The sequence below is a fragment of the Tamandua tetradactyla genome, chromosome 17 (assembly GCF_023851605.1).
Source record: "Tamandua tetradactyla isolate mTamTet1 chromosome 17, mTamTet1.pri, whole genome shotgun sequence".
Lineage (NCBI taxonomy): Eukaryota > Metazoa > Chordata > Mammalia > Pilosa > Myrmecophagidae > Tamandua > Tamandua tetradactyla.
The window spans coordinates 75,148,557-75,164,450 of NC_135343.1; the positions used below are offsets into that span (position 1 = coordinate 75,148,557).

Below are 15,894 nucleotides of genomic sequence, written 5' to 3' on the forward strand. Positions count from 1 at the left end.
GGGAATCAAGCCCGGGTCTCCAGCATGGCAGGCGAGAATTCGGCCTGCTGAGCCACCATGGCCAGCCCCAGAGACATGCTTTTAAGACATTCTTTTCATTTGGTTTGGGAGAACAGGAATGGCCCTTCCCTCGCCATGGTCCTGCAGAGTGCCCCATGGGGCGTTCTCCTCTTCATCTGGCAGATATTGGCACGCCTGTGGGTGCCAGCAGCATCCTCAGTGCAGGGAGTCAGCGTCCCTGCCCCCAGAAAGCTTAAGTTGTGATGGGAGAGACCGAAAGTAGAAATAAATGGTGTTATGGTTATTCCACGTGGCTGCAACCACCACATAGAAGTTATGAGTTCTAAGTTTGAGGTTCCATTGGAAATACCATAGGTGGTGAGGGTGGGGGGTGGAGGGGTCGCTCTGTTGTTTCTCAGATTAACCCCTCATAACTTCCAAGCAGAGGAAGTTGCGTGGAGAGTCTTCTGGGCCAGATGTGGCAGAGCCAGCCTGGCTGTGACGGTGAAAGAGAGCTTGCTGAGGGCTGCTCTGAGATAGCACAAAATGTTCTCCCAGGGGCTTTGCCCTCCCCCCAGACACTTCCTCTTCCCAGCATGCAAGACAGAAGGGTTTTGTTTCCACATCTTTTTCTCTCTGCATCAAGTCCTGAGGGATTGCAGCTATCTCCTCTGCAGACAACTTGGTTTGAGCCCAGATTTTAAAATGCATTCAGTTAGTTTACAGCTCCGTTTCCAGCCCTTCAAAACACTAAACCAGAGGCAAAGTGACCCCAAAGTTTGAGCATCTGAGAATGCTAAGAATTTCTCCCTCATTTGGGAGAAATTGGTACAAACTGACAAGTACTTGTTTAAAAATTGCCTTTTTTTACCAGTTGCTCTTCTGACATGCAGCTTCTCCATTTTTCTTGTTAAAAGAGAGAAGCTTTAGAAAAAAAACTGGACTTGGAAGTGCTAAGTTGTTTTTTCTTCTTCTTGTTTTAAGAGCATACAAACAAAAATGTTTTATATGTTTCTCTTGTTAAGAAGAAAGAAAAAACTGCCTGGCAACTTGTTTGTCATATTGCTAAGTTGTCAATTGGCAGATTAAAAATTCTGTTTTGTTTATCCTAAAAATAATCTACTGTGGGACACTGATTCCTTTTGTCATCCACCCATACCACCTTCCCTGTCTTCCAAATCTGTCCCCTCTGATGGCATCCTTTATGTGCTGCTGAATGTTGACTGCTCTCATTTTCGTTTGCGAGAATAACAGAATGCCTGGGGTACAATTTTCTAAAATTTTCCCCTCCCATATTAATTTCCCCTATCTGCCAATTTGTGGTTAAAACCCTTTATATTAGATGCTCTGCAATGTGTCGTGAATGATTGGATAAGCTGTTGACTGTAGAATGTAAAACCTGTTAATTTGCCAGCACCGGGTAACATCATCAGGCTATCTGCCTGCAGTCCGATATGATTATCAGAGCTTCAGAATCTAATGGAAAGGGTGGGCCACGGTGACTCAGCAGGCAGAGATCTCTCCTGCCATGCTGGGGACCCGGGTTCGATTCCTGGTGCCTGCCCATGCAAAAAAAAATAAATAATAATAATCTAGTGGGAAACACTGGGGAACGCCATCTGAGAAAGAAGGATTAGTGAGCAATCTCTCCTGTTTTAGAAGAAATGAACATGGGCTTTTCACAAAGCTTGTGACACAAACAGGATTGTGCTGTTTGTGCCCCAGCCACTCTCTCTCCCCTTTTCTCTGTTGAGAGTACTTAGGCCTTTTCCCTTTACAGTTCGGGCAGATAGGTAGGAGGTGATCGGTGGGCGTTCAGGTCTAAGTTAGGGTGGAGAAGATGCATTCAAAGCCACCTGGTGGTTTTTGTCTTTGCTTTTGTATTTTTTCCTTTCTAGATGTACTTTCATGCAGATGGGAAGTGGTGGGCACCCTGGTTTTCAAGTCAGTCAGCCTCATCAACTGAGGCATTTCCATGTCTTTTCACATTGCACCATTCTTTACTGAGCTCATCCACTAAGGAGTAATGCTGGGGAGAATTAGACTTCATTCATTCGTTCGCATTTTATCAAGCCCCCCCACATTCAAAGTCACCCTGCTACTTGCTCAGGCCTGAGCTCTAAAAGACACAGCCTGCAAGGAGCTCCAACTTATATCATGAAGATACATCTTCCTAAGGAGCTCTTCTGCCTTGAGGAGTAAATAGATTGCTCCTTCGCTTAGACCTATTCTTGGGATAATGGAGACCATGGGCAGGGCTGAAGTGAAGGAGTCAGCACAGCGACTTCGCATTCAGTCTCACCCTTCAATACCCAACAGTTAACCTCCTGTGACAAGGAGGAGGAGAAGGCTGAATCCCAGGAGACCGTCCTGGCCCCAACATACCCCCCAGAAAATGCCCATCTTTATTTCAAAGTCGTAATCCTTGTTGGACTTTGTGTCCTAAACAGGCTCCCCATCAAGGAGGGCTTTGCAGAGCGCGGCTCAGTCATGCTCCAAGCCCCCTGGAGGAAAAGGGAAGGGACGGGGAGGTGGGGGGAGTCCAGAACTGTCAAGCATCTCTCTTCCTGCCCAGGCTGTCCTTTTCATTAGTGAAATTTGTATTCTTGATTGTTGTTTTTCAGAGTTGACCTCTGGAATGCCAGTAACTTGAAATTTGGTGACGAGTTTCTGGGAGAACTGAGGATTCCATTGAAAGTCCTACGACAGTCCAGCTCCTACGAAGCCTGGTAGAGTAACCGCGTGCCCAGCCAGAGCCCAGCTAGCCAGTGGCCTCACCTCTGCGGGACAGAGTTGAGAAATCAAAAGGAAGCAAAAAAGGCCTCATTTTGTGACCAAAATGAAATGGCACAAGATGTTTGTCCTGAACCCTTCAGCTTCTTGCCCAGTGCCCATCTACTTTTATTTTGCACATAGTTCTAACCAGCTGTAGCGTGGGTGATCCAGTTTATGCTTTTATAGCAGGTGAGAAGGAATCGATGAGGAGAGCTGCACTACAGGTGATCATGCTGACAGCTATGAGAAGTGTTGGCTCAGAGCCTGAAAGGGGAAATAAAAGTCAGATCTTAAAACTTTGAAAACAGCATTTGGGGGCTGATTATCGGAGGGGCAAAAAGCTGACACTTCAGTGCATAAAGCTTCCACCCCACAATAAATGTTTGTGATCTTCACTGCGTGACAGCCACTGAAGGTCATCAGAAACGCACGGGGTTAAGGAGAGTGTGAAAGAGCGTGGGGTATTTTAGGAAAATCCCCCTATCTCAAATGTGGTGGTGTCTCACCTCTGCATCATTACTCATTTGAGTATCCCAAATGGCTGAAGTCTGACCACTTTCCTGTGTCTTTATTTCTTGCTTGTGCTAAGGTACTTTGCATTTTGGTGTAGGACGCTTCCTTTCCTTTATGTTGCGATCAGCCTATAAGTCAAATGATATCTTAATGAATATTATCAGGGTGACGTCTCAGGCACTTCTCACCCTGGCCTCTGGCTCTCTTACTTCAAACATTTCCTTTTGCAGATGGCAGTGCAGTAGGAGAAGGCGAACTGGCGTGCCGCATTACACATCAGAAGGCGTGAACATCAAAACCATCCGTGTTCTGTTTAACTTTTTGTAGCATGTTTGATGGTCGAGTTTTCCGTCAGTAGGAAATTATGGGACATGCATATTTTAATTCCATGAAGACAGCAACGAGAACAGGCTCACATAATTAGATTCAGGCTTCTACTTGAAGGCATTGCTTCTTCTTAAGCAACGCTTCAGCCCTGGTGACCAAGCCTATGAGGTTTGCCTTGTGGACCATTGAAATCCTCACCAAATACTCCATGGGTGGTTAAGTGCCTCGGAGATGAGTTCTACCCCTATAAAATCTTTAAACTGCCTGGCCAATAAAAATTAGAGCAAATGTGGCTCCTGGATTGTATGAGGTAGGACAAAAGAGAGAAGAGTAGACAGAAAAGTCAGAAAACATCCCTACCAGTGCCACGTAACCCTCAGATGGTCTAACTGCCCCTCACCAACACATGCTTCATTCCCCCTAGCACTGAAAGCTACACTTCTATCAAAACAATGACAGTTTTATTCTGCTTATTTCTAGCCCACTGTCAAGGTTCATCTTCACAGGTGAATTACTTCACTGCATACCGACTCTCATTATTTATATGTGTATTCATGCACACACATGCATTCAGACACTTTTTCGTTTCCATTTTCTCCCCTTTCTCATCCTTCTCATTTCTTTCATGCTTTCTTACTTTCCTCCCTTAACTTCCAAGTGTGGGGCTCTTAATAAGCAGCCCCGATGGCAGACCTCCCCGGGCTGCACAGAGCTTCCAGGAGGGGCCACCTGCAGAAATGCCCTCGCCCCTGCCTTGTCGCCCGGTCCAGGCCCCTGCCACACACACAGCTGAATGCAGGGGCGACCGGCGGCCGTGGAGCAGGGCACTGGGTGTGGCTCCTTCAGAGGTGCCACCGCCTGACTGTGGCTTTTTCCTGTGTGTCCTTTCCAGGTACTTCCTCCAACCAAGAGATAACGGCAGTAAGAGCCTGAAACCGGACGATCTGGGTTCCTTAAGGCTGAACGTGGTTTATACAGAAGACCATGTTTTCTCATCTGATTATTACAGTCCTCTCCGGGACCTCCTATTAAAGTCTGCAGATGTGGAGGTAGCTTGCTGATGCCTCTTTTGGCTTTGCTACCCAGGACCTCTGTGAAACTGTCACAAATATCTCTCGGGGCAAGGGCGGGCGTCGCCCTGCCTGGCTGGTCTCGCTCCCCTCAGCTGCTTCCTTTCCTTATTTGTGAGTCTTACGGCAGCCTCAGGTCTCCTCCTGGCTTGTTTTTGGGCCCTGCCTGCTGAGAAAGATCTTTATCTCCTTTTGCTGGTTGCAAGGTGGGGGACACACCCAACTCTTCTGCAGCTATAACCGTCGCGAGAACCCACCAGCAGGGTGTCCAGCGTCCTAATTTTTAGGTTTGACTACCAGCCAGATGTCATGCTTTCTTCTGCTCGGGGGCCCTGATTCTGTTTGAATTTGGGGGATTGATGAGAGAAGGGGCAGAACTTGCCCATCCTCCCTTGTGCGGGTGCCCCCACGAGGGAGCAGCTTAAAGGATGTTTACGAATTGGAGGCTGTAAAAGAAAAGTGTTTTTTCACCAAACACATGCTTTTCTGTCTTAATGAAAAGCTGTGTGGTTGGAAAGGATGCCACATTCTCTGCCACAGAAGGGAAAAGGGAAAAGACCAAGTCACCCCTTCTTTCCTTGGCAGCCTTGCTGTGTCACCAAAAGCCTCTTGGTCCGAGGATAGATTTTTGGTGGAAGGCTTCGCGTTTAGACTGCTGCCCCCTAGTGACGGGAAAACGGGGGTGCACGGGGAACGGGGGAGCGGCTCCTCTGCCCCGGGGTGCGGCCGCTTGCTGCCCCCGTGCAGAACTGAAGGCGCCGCAGGCTGGTTGGGTGCTCGGTCCCCTTAAAAACTCTCGCTGTCTCTTGGCTCAGCCCGTGTCTGCGTCTGCGGCCCACATTTTGGGCGAAGTCTGTCGGGAGAAGCAGGAGGCAGCCATCCCACTGGTGCGTCTCTTCCTCCACTACGGCAAGATCGTGCCTTTCCTGAGCGCCATCGCCAACGCCGAAGTGAGAAGGACACAGTGAGTGCCCAGCGCTGGCCCTGCTTCCCCTCCCCTGCCCCCCGCCGCGCCCCTCTCCTGCCCCTGCCCTCCCCGGCCCCCTGCGGGGACACCCAGTCTATCCCAACAGGCCAGCCTCATGTGAGTCGGGGAAATCTAAAGTTACTGCCCGTCCGCGGGTGGGAAACTGAGGCTGGAGAAGGTGTGGGTACTTGGATGAAAGTAGAAGTCACCGTCAAACACTTTGAATGGCAGGGTAGTGGAGAACTTGAAGTCTCACCAGGCTCCCCAAGAAATAGCAGAAATTCGGATTTTGCTTTCAGAGACATGCTCAATGATTTTTTTTTGAAAAGTCATCTTTTCTTTACAAAATCCCAAGGCAAGTGTGCAAAGAAGCGGGTGAACGTATGCACTGCTTGCTTTAGAGAAAGGACTCAATTCCTAATGGCTTTTTAGAGCCCACCTTGAGGCCACTTCAGGTTTAGATTTTAAGAGCCCTGAAAAAATGGAGTTAAGGGTTGCAGCTTGCTTCCCTCAAGACGCCTTCACTGTATGTTCTGCAGAAAGAGTCCCCCCTCGGGAAAGAGTAAACAGACTCAAAACGTTCCCACTAGTTCTGTAGGGTGAAGATCAACCTGGTTTGCTTCGCTGCCAGGCCCTTTATATTGTCCAGAGGTTTGGGTGCTTAGAATTAATAATTCATTGCAAAAACAAGCTTCACAAAGGGAGCAGTTGGCACAGATCAAGCTTATCGTATCCCTCCCGGAATTGAAAGCACCAGTGGATTTATTCCACAGGCAGAGAGAGAGAGGGAGGGAGCAATTTTGGAATCCCAACTACAAAGCATCTTGCCTGCTCTTCTCCTCCTTGAACAAAATCTGAAAGCAGATTCATCAGGGTGAACTTATTCCTGCATCACTTAAAAGGGTGTTTAAAAAGAGGCTCCCCTTCCTTAAAATACATAAGGAGATGAAAATCATCCCCTGATGATTTGTTCCGGAAAACTGTTTTCCAGAGACCCAAATACAATTTTCCGAGGAAACTCTTTGACTTCCAAGTGCATCGATGAGACGATGAAGCTGGCGGGAATGCATTACCTCCACGTTACCCTGAAACCCATCATAGAGGAGGTGAGTCAAGTCTCTGCAAACCCCAGCTGCAAGTCCCAGCTGCTGCGACACTGCTGAGGAGACAAGGATTTCTCTGGAAGCCCCTGGTTTTGTTGTTTTTTTTTTTAGATTGTGAAATATAACATATGTACAAGAAAAAACCCAATAAGTTCCCAAGTATATTTTAACAAGTTAGTTATAGGACAGATTTTAAAGTTTGGTATCGGTTACAGTTCCACATTTTTCCATTTTTAATTCTAGCTGCTCCAAGACACTGGAGACCAAAAGAAATATCAGTATAAAGATTCAGCAGTCATACTCATTTATTCAATCCTATCTGGAAACCAATGTTTTTATGGTAAAAGATGACACACAGAGAAAAAAGTACATAAAACAGGTATCCAGTTTAATTTTAATATCAACCTTATTTTTAAAAAAGCCTCACTGCAGGGACAGCATTTTTGGCAAGAAAGTTCCATGTGTATTCCAGAATTTTCCTCCTTTTCATTATCTCTCTGGTACAATGTGATTGTTCCTTTTCCAGGGTGGAAATTGATTGACACATTTAAACCACACATTTCCTTTCTAAATGATTCAGGGCTTCCTTACCTAACCTGTGAAATGTGATACCTTGTCAGGCAGCGTTTCCCTCAGAAGAGTTTCATAAAAAATAGGCTCTTTTCAAATGAGTGAGAATTTAAAATAGCATCCTGGTTTGGTCTGTGGGCAGAATCATTTCAACATTTGGAAGTAAAAATGCCATTAAAGCATTATGCAACTTAATCTCCTGTGAAATGATGCAAAGTGATCTTCAAAAAAGTACTGTTGATCTAATACTGACTCAAGACCATACGCCTTACCAATTATTGGGGTACATTATGTTACTACTCCTTCCAGCAGCTGTGTGAAGTAGCTGCAGCTATCATCTTCCTTTTCAGCTGAGGGGATGAGGTAGGAAGTCTGACCAGTCGCCCTGTGAGTATTGGGTCTGGATTTCAGAGCCGTGCTGGCCTCACGAGCTTCAGTGCTGCGGATTTATCTACTTGGAGCTCATGGTTTGGGTCTCAGTGAGGCCTGGCACTCTGAGCCCATTCCAAGTCTGCTCCCGGAACCTGTCTGTTATACTCATTGCTTTAAATGCTCTTTCTAGATCTGCCAAAGCCACAAATCTTGTGAAGTTGACCCTGTAAAGTTAAAAGATGGTGAAAACCTTGAAAACAACATGGTAAGACATTCTTCTATTTTGTTCATGAACACATTTTCCAAAGCCAGACACCTGCTTTGAGGTTTCTCATTTTTTGTGTCCATGTATGGACTCTGTTTTGCTTCTAGAGTTCAGGACAAGGTGGGGAATGAGCCTGGGTGACACTTTGCACAGCAGGTGACCACTAGAATCTTGAAATGGAAATGTCTGCATCATCCGTCTTTAGCTCTGAGTTTAGTGAACTATTTTTCAACTGGTCTAAGATGATCAGTTCCCGAACGACAGCTACATCACCTTTCATAGCTCTGGATTTCTTTCACACTACCTAACATAGCCTGCGTGGACTTCTCCACTCAGCTTCTGCTCCCCTGCCCTCTTCCTCGTCTCCTGGAATGACCTGGAAGCTGTCCTATAGAGTTGGTCTCATGTGATGATGGATCTCCTGTCCTTTTCCTCTATCTCAACGAAATCTAACACCTTGCGGTGCTCCTGGGAGCTATGTCCTATTTTTAAAAAAACATGCACAACTCGCTGACTTGACACTTCACCCCAAAGTTTAATCTCATGCACAACTCCCTGATTTTGACTCTTTACCCCAAAGTTTAATCTTTTCATGTGATTTCTCCATGTCAGGCCATGAGGCAAAGTTCTTGCCCTCTGGGAACTGCATCCAAATGAATTTTAATTCTATACTTAGTTGATGTCAGGGGTAGAGAAGAGAGAAGCAATGTGCTTTATTCCCCACATCCCCCAGTATTAAAATGGATAATTATTTTCATCATAAAATGTTCTAATTATTCAGTCCGTATTTTAAGAGGAGTTTTTTTCATGTACTGGGAAGCATAGCTTTTGTGCAGTGAATGTATAAAACACCTGTACAGTTCAAGGAGTGATACTAAAATGGATTTTTTGAGATGGGGCCAATGAAGAAGGTGATCAGGGAAAGGCATTCCAGGCAGAGGGAATAGCATAGCCAAGTGCCCAGAGGATGAAATGTGTAATGAGTCCAAGCTGTGCAAGGGTAGTGTGGGGAGAAGGAAGGAGGGGAGGGCTAGGTCCTGAAGAGCCTCACCGGAGCTTGAGAGGACTTTATACTGCGGGTGAGGAGGAGGAAGCTGCTAGGGAGTTTCTAAGGCGGGACAGTGATGTGGTCACATTTGCCTGGGAGAAAGCGCCCTCTGGCAGCCATGCAGGGAACGATGTAGACGGGGAGGGAACTGGAGGCCACAGGCCTATAGGGGATGGTGGATTAGGGAATGGGGGAAGCCAGGGAGTCAGCCCAATGAGACCCAATCAAGGTCAGGTGGGAGAAGTTGATGCTCCCATCCCTCAGTCTGTCCATCCATCCATTCATACATCCAGTGTGTACCATGCAGCTATTGTGTACCAGTCACTGTTTGGGAACTGGACAAACAGCAGTGGACACAGGACAAAAGTCCCTGCCCCGAGGGCACGTCCACTCTAGCACAGTGGACGAGACACAATCCCATGAGGTATAAGAAGTTAGTCAGAGTTATGGAGAGGAAGGCCTGGCTGAGAAGGTGACTTTTGAGCAAAGTGCCCCTCTCTGGAAGAGGTCACTTAGGTTTGATGTTGTCTCTTAAGCATGACCCCCCACCCCGAAACCAACCCTGTCAAGGGCCCTGGCTGCGTATCAGGACATGGTCTGGGTCCTCACGGCTGCAGCCCACGTGACGGCCCTGGGAGCATGACCCTTGGCTCCTATGGATCCCGCTCCCCGCCCCCCAGCCAGGGCAGTGATGCCTGGGGCAGGCCGTCGGGGGGGCCATGCGGTGGGGAGAGAGCCCAAGTCCAAGATGGGGCGCTTCGGCTCCCAGCACTGCGGTGCTTCCCCATTGGCCGGTGCCATCTCGGGCTCCATGCGCAATGTTTTCCCCGCCGCAGGAGAACCTGAGGCAGTATGTGGATCGCATCTTTAACGTGATCACCAAGTCTGGGGTGAGCTGCCCGACCGTCATGTGTGACATCTTCTTTTCCTTGAGAGAGTCAGCTGCCAAGCGCTTCCAAGGTGAGTCGCTCTTCCGTGGAATGCACTTAACACTGGCTAAAAATAACTGCAGTCCCTCACTGAGTAATTATCTTCCCACCTGCCATCTGTCTGACAGTTTGCACTGACTTAAAAACAACAGAGAAAAGCATTTCAGAGTCTCATAGACAGCGCTGAATGAGCACAGTTCTAATCCATGGCGTGCTGGTCTCCAAGACCGGCCTGGATCTAGAATCAGTGCATGGACGTCAGAGCACAGATGGCGTCTAGATGGTTCTGCCGGGAAGTCAGTACCCTCCTGACCAATATTTCCTAATTCTTCTTTCCAGTTGGCCCCTTCTGGGTGAGCTGTCAAAATCCCAGGGCTTCCAGCCATCTGGGACCAGGAAGGCCTTGCTGGCAGAGCTTTCTCATGGTTTTTATTTTCGGAATGGAATGTTAACTCACTCTGCGTTCAGGCCCTCTCCAGTTTGGAGAAGCTGTTCCTTCGCCCCATTTTCCCAACAGTTCCTTCTTGCGATAGATTGGGAGACATTTTTAGTACTGTATATGTCCCAGAATCCTGGGCATCTCTGTATTTCCAAGGACGAAATGAATCCGTTGGGGACAGCCCCTTCACCCCTTTGCCCGCTTATCCAACATCAGAAGAAACTAGAAAGAATGGCTTAAGCATTTCGGGAACTGGGAAATGAGGGATTTCCCAGGGATCTGAGTGTAGTGTTTTTGAAATTCCTGCTGTTTAACGATGCTGGATCCCTCGGTGAGTCACCAGCAGCCACCCTACACAGAGTTCCCTGCTAGCAAAACAAAGGGAAGGAAATGTTTCTGCCCTAACTGCAGGGACGGTGTGCATGGTAACTCCCGAGCTTCGGGACACAGGATATAGTCAGAGTCTATGGAAGGGCAGCTTCTTGGAAACCATCTTTCATTAGGGCTTTTGAGAGGGAAAGCAGCCTCCTAAATGCCTTGCTCCCTTTTCCTGGTCAATTTGCCAGTTCCTTCCTTTGTGATCTTGCAAATCCACCTGAGGGATATCTTGCTGGCCTTGGGGAACCCATAGAAAACCATTGGCTTCCCAAACTTCCAGAGCATTCCCTACAGTCCAAAGAGAACAGCTGTGGTCTTGGAAACCACAGCCCCCTTCTTCCACAGCTGAGTGGATGGCACTGGCATTTGCTCTCCCTTATGGCAGAACTCGGGGTCCAGATACTTCCCCAGGCCATGGATGTCCCTGGCCGGCTCTCCAAGAAGCCCAGGCTCCTTAGATCATGGGGGCAGCATGTACTGGTCTCAGGAAGGCAATTACCAAACGTGTCTCAGCAGGCTTCAGATCCTTTTGGAATAAGATGGTAATAATTCAATAATAAATAAGCATACCCTCATCCCCCAGATGTGAATATATCCACAGATAATGATGATTTCCCTTGTTCCACCACCAGGGACCTGTCAGTTGATCTAACATCTGTTTACCAGCCTCAGCTACCAAACCTATGCTTGGCTTGAGACTCCAAGCTGATCCCTGAAGAACTCACTCTTAAATGACAGTCAACACGAGAAAGAAAGAGGGAGGGGGAGAACTGTAGGCAGTCTTTATGAAATGCTCATTGGAGAAGCGAGTTGCACTAAATGGTAAAGTGCCAGTAAGGCGTGTGATCTCCCAAAAGCCTGGTGAAATAGCTTTTCCTTTTTTTCCTGGTGACAGATGACCTGGACGTGAGGTACACGGCTGTGAGTAGCTTCATTTTCCTGAGGTTCTTTGCTCCTGCCATTCTCTCCCCCAACCTCTTCCAGCTCACCCCTCACCACACGGTAAGTGAGCGTTGGAACGCTTCTTATGCTGTCGGTCCCTATAAATTTGCAGGGACCATCAAGCTTGGCGCCAGGTTCTTACAGAGTTGTGCTGGCAAATGAAAGATGCAAAGCTGTTGTTCTTGGGGCCGTTAGATTGCAGAATGCATTATCAACATGTCACACACCTGTAACTCCCTTTGTCTACAGGAGGGTTTAGCTACCTATCTGCTTTAAGTTGCATTAGCTCTGATTAACTGTATGTTTTGGAGGGAATGAATACTGTTTCAAAAAAATATTTGGACGGTTTGACCAAGCTTTTAACTGCTGGTCTCTATTATCATGTCTGTACCCCCACCCCATAGGAAAAAAATGGAGTGTTTACGATTATGTATAAATATTTATTCAATCGACAAATATTTACTGAATGTCTGCTGTGTGCTGGGAGCTGGGGATACAGCAGTAGCCAAAAGAGACTCAGCTTTGACGGAGCACACATTCTTTTGGAATGTGACAAATACTAACAGATAAGCAGATAGAAACATAATGTGCCAAGTGGTGACAAGTGCTTGGAAGAAAAATGAGCCAGGGTAAGGGGATTAGAGAATGGTGGGTCCGTTCAAGGGGGTTTTCATTGTTGCTGTTGCTTTTATGTTAAACCCTCCAGACATTTTAAAGGGTAAAAAGAAATCCACCAGACACTTACCTGGGAGACTCAGAACTGGTAACACAAATAAACCTTCAGGATGCTTCTGATTTTAAGATGCTACTTTTGCCTGTTGGGCAGGGAGGGCTGATTTAAAGCAGTATTTCCCAGACTTTGCTGTATATAGGAGCCCTCAGGCATCCTGCTGAGCTGTAAGGTCAGGAGATCTGGGTGGGCACCTGAGATTTTTGCATTTTTAACAAACTCCCAGGTGATACCAAAGCTACTGGTCCACAGCCGACTCTTTCAGTAGCAAGGCTTTTAAATGAACCCCTTTCCAAATACAGTGCCAGCCTCAGCTTCTGCAGACTTTGTTTGCATATTTATTGCTGTTTACTCACAGACAGTGTGTGTACACCCTCGTTGCAGCATTTTAGATTATGTCATTCATTTTGTCAGCTGCGTAAGTCTGGGATCAATCACAATATTTATACCGAAATTGGAAAGAAAGTAACATTTCTCTTTTCCTATCTTCAATAGGACCCGCAGACTTCTAGAACTTTGACACTTATCTCAAAGACCATTCAAACTCTCGGCAGCTTATCCAAATCAAAATCTGTAAGTCTTTTATTTTGACCATTTTCACTCTTTAAGAACACTTTACTTTTTTATCTCTTTAGAAATATGACTGAAATATTTTATGTGAAAAAGAAGTACAATTAGAACCTGTTTACGAGGATAAAGAAAAATAATAAAGCTGCCCCCCCACTCAACCAATGCAAGAAGTAGAACATTTCCAGGGCCTTCCACACTGCCTCTTTGCCTCTGCCACAGTGTAATATTTGGCTTTTTGAGAAGGAAAATTATGATAGCACCTGACGCTTTCCTTATAGCCTGAGTGGAATGGCCATACAGATCCAATTTTTATCAATAGATGTGGAAGTGGTTGAACCTCATCAATTTAGTGCTGGCATTGGGTCCAGGACAGAAAGCACGTATTCTAAATCTATAATTCAGGGCCTCCTCCCCCCAGCTTTGCTACTGGTGGCCCTTCCCCACCCCCAGATGTAGCAAACTGGGCAGATCACACTGACCTGGAGCATCTGAGGACCCCCCGGACCCTAGGGAGCAAGGTCCCTAGGGGCTGGTCGGGGGCTCCTCTGCCCATGTACCCTCAACCCACAACTCAGCTTCTCCTCTTCCTGGCCGGAGGGGAGGTAGAGTGTCCCTGCTTCTGCCTGACTCCTGGGTACATGTTCATGTTACTCCTTTTGATGACAAATCTGTTCTTCTTCTTCAGCCACTGTTGTCCGTTTTAGACTGGTTTTGCCTCTTTTAAGATGTTGGTTCTGGAGGTCAAGGTGGTCCCATGAGATGGCTTTCCTCTCCAGCGGTTGCCCCATTTTTCTACTAGAAGATGCCTAACGATTGGCAGTTTTGAGGAAGTTTTATGCTCACATTTTACAAAAAAGTAACATGGCAGTCTTGATGACCGTGTGCCCCGGGGACAGAGCCCAGAGCATGGGGGCCTTCCCAGCGCCCTCTCAGTTCCCGTGGGAAAGGATTCAACAGTAGCTAGCTGGAGGTCCCCACACCCCAGCCTTCCTTGCTGGGGTTTATGAGGATAAACTGTTCCTCATGGTGACCCCAAATTAGGGCTGTGGGTGAATCAGGGCCACCCCGTGGCAGATGACCAGCCTTCCTCCGTGGCAAACCCTCCAGTTTCTCTGAGTCAGAGTCAAATAGAAGACTGAGTGTGGCTAACAGGTAGGCTGACTTGTTCTAATTCCTCCATCCAATCAACTCCGTTCTTATTTGGCTGGAAACTCTTGGCTGAACAGGCAAGCTTCTGTGCCGGAGCCTAACATCTAACATCTCCACAAAACCCACCTCATTTTCATATTCAGAAAATGATCAAATAAAGTGATATTAAATCAGAGTGTGGGACATCTGGGACGGTTTCTTCGATGTCTGGCTAAATTGCTGTGGTTTGCCAACTGATCGTGACCCCGTCTACTTCCATAGCACCTTTTTGACACCTTCTCCACATACCCCCTTCTTCATGCCTCAGAGAAGCCCCTAGCAGGGTAGGGTCCATTACTCCCCAGTTTGAAAATGAGAAATCTGACGCAGAAAAAGGTTCTGTGGTCAATATGAGGTCCAAGGAGAAGATGTGGCACCATCAGTGCCAGAAGCCAGGGCTTCTAACACCAACTGCACATGCAAGCCCACCTCCTAGAGGGCCAATTCCAACAACTTCCCAAACCCCAAAGTCCAGATTCTAGTGAACCAATTCAGGGAAAGGGGTTTAGTCGTTTTTACCAAAGGACTCTTTTTTTTTTTTTTTTTTAACTTTTTTGTTGTATAGTATAGCATATATACAAAGCAAAGAAATAAAAAAGAAATAGTTTTCAAAGCACTCTTCAACACATAGTTACAGGATGGATCCCAGAGTTTGTCATGGGCTACCTTACCATCCTCTCAGATTTTTCCTTCTAGCTGCTGCAGATATATAAGAGGCTAGAAAGAATAGATATTTTTTTTTTATCATCGCAGTCAACTTCTTTTTTCTTTTTTTGTGAAAAATCACGTGCATCCGAAAAAACAATAAATTTCAAAGCTCAGCACCGCAATTAGTTGTAGAACAGAGTTCAGGGTTTGGTATGGGTTACAATTCCACAATTTTAGTTTTTACTTCTGGCTGCTCTAGGATACTGGAAACTGAAAGAGGTATCAATTTAATAATTCGGCATTCATATTCATTTGTTAACTCCTATCCTCTCTGTTTAACTCCACCATCACCCCAAAGGGTTCTTCTTAAGAACCCATCAGAGGGTTCTTTCAAATAGCTTTAAAAAATACAGTTCAAATTGAATTCGTCTTATGTGAACATTTTAACATATTTCTATGATGATTTAAGGTCAGTTATACCTGAGCTGAAATCTCTCAGCACTTGATACTCTGTATCATTTCCCCTACAAGAGATGAGATCTTCAACTTGTTTAATTATCATAAATCAGACTTATCATAATTTATACCTATAGATTTGTTAGCTTTGGGCTATGAGCCAAGACATTTTCAAAACTTCATTAAGTAACCTGTTTTGTTTTAGGCCAGTTTTAAGGAGTCTTACATGGCTACATTTTATGAATTCTTCAATGAGCAGAAATATGCTGATGCAGTTAAAAATGTAAGTATTGACCTTAATTAACGTGTACCTAGTTTCCGCCATATCGTATGTTGTTCCTAAGAGACAGAGTTATGTTGGTTTGTTTTTTAATTGGGGGAAATTCATATAACATAAAATTAACCATTAATTATTTTAAAGTGCAAAATCCAATGGCTGTCATGGTTTACAGGCTGTTAAGACAAATACCACACAGTGGTTTAGCTTAAACAACAGAAATGTATTGGCTGTCAGTTTTAGAGGCCAGAAGGCTTGCTTGCATACAGGGTTGGTAGTTGGCTGGCTCACAGTCCTTGGGTTCCTTGGATTTCCCATCCCAAAGTG

General features: G+C 46.2%; 1 protein-coding gene across 2 annotated transcripts in view; it reads left to right on the plus strand.

Moving 5' to 3' along the window:
- Positions 1-15,894, plus strand: part of RASA3 (RAS p21 protein activator 3) — a 235,278-nt gene that overhangs the window by 189,142 nt on the left and 30,242 nt on the right. For both annotated transcript variants that reach the window (XM_077134966.1, XM_077134967.1), the window contains exons 9-17: positions 2,625-2,729; positions 4,508-4,664; positions 5,501-5,649; positions 6,644-6,758; positions 7,888-7,962; positions 9,847-9,970; positions 11,652-11,758; positions 12,924-13,001; positions 15,496-15,573. In XM_077134966.1, coding sequence (XP_076991081.1) covers positions 2,625-2,729; positions 4,508-4,664; positions 5,501-5,649; positions 6,644-6,758; positions 7,888-7,962; positions 9,847-9,970; positions 11,652-11,758; positions 12,924-13,001; positions 15,496-15,573 — 988 coding nt within the window. The remainder of the gene's footprint in view (positions 1-2,624; positions 2,730-4,507; positions 4,665-5,500; positions 5,650-6,643; positions 6,759-7,887; positions 7,963-9,846; positions 9,971-11,651; positions 11,759-12,923; positions 13,002-15,495; positions 15,574-15,894) is intronic.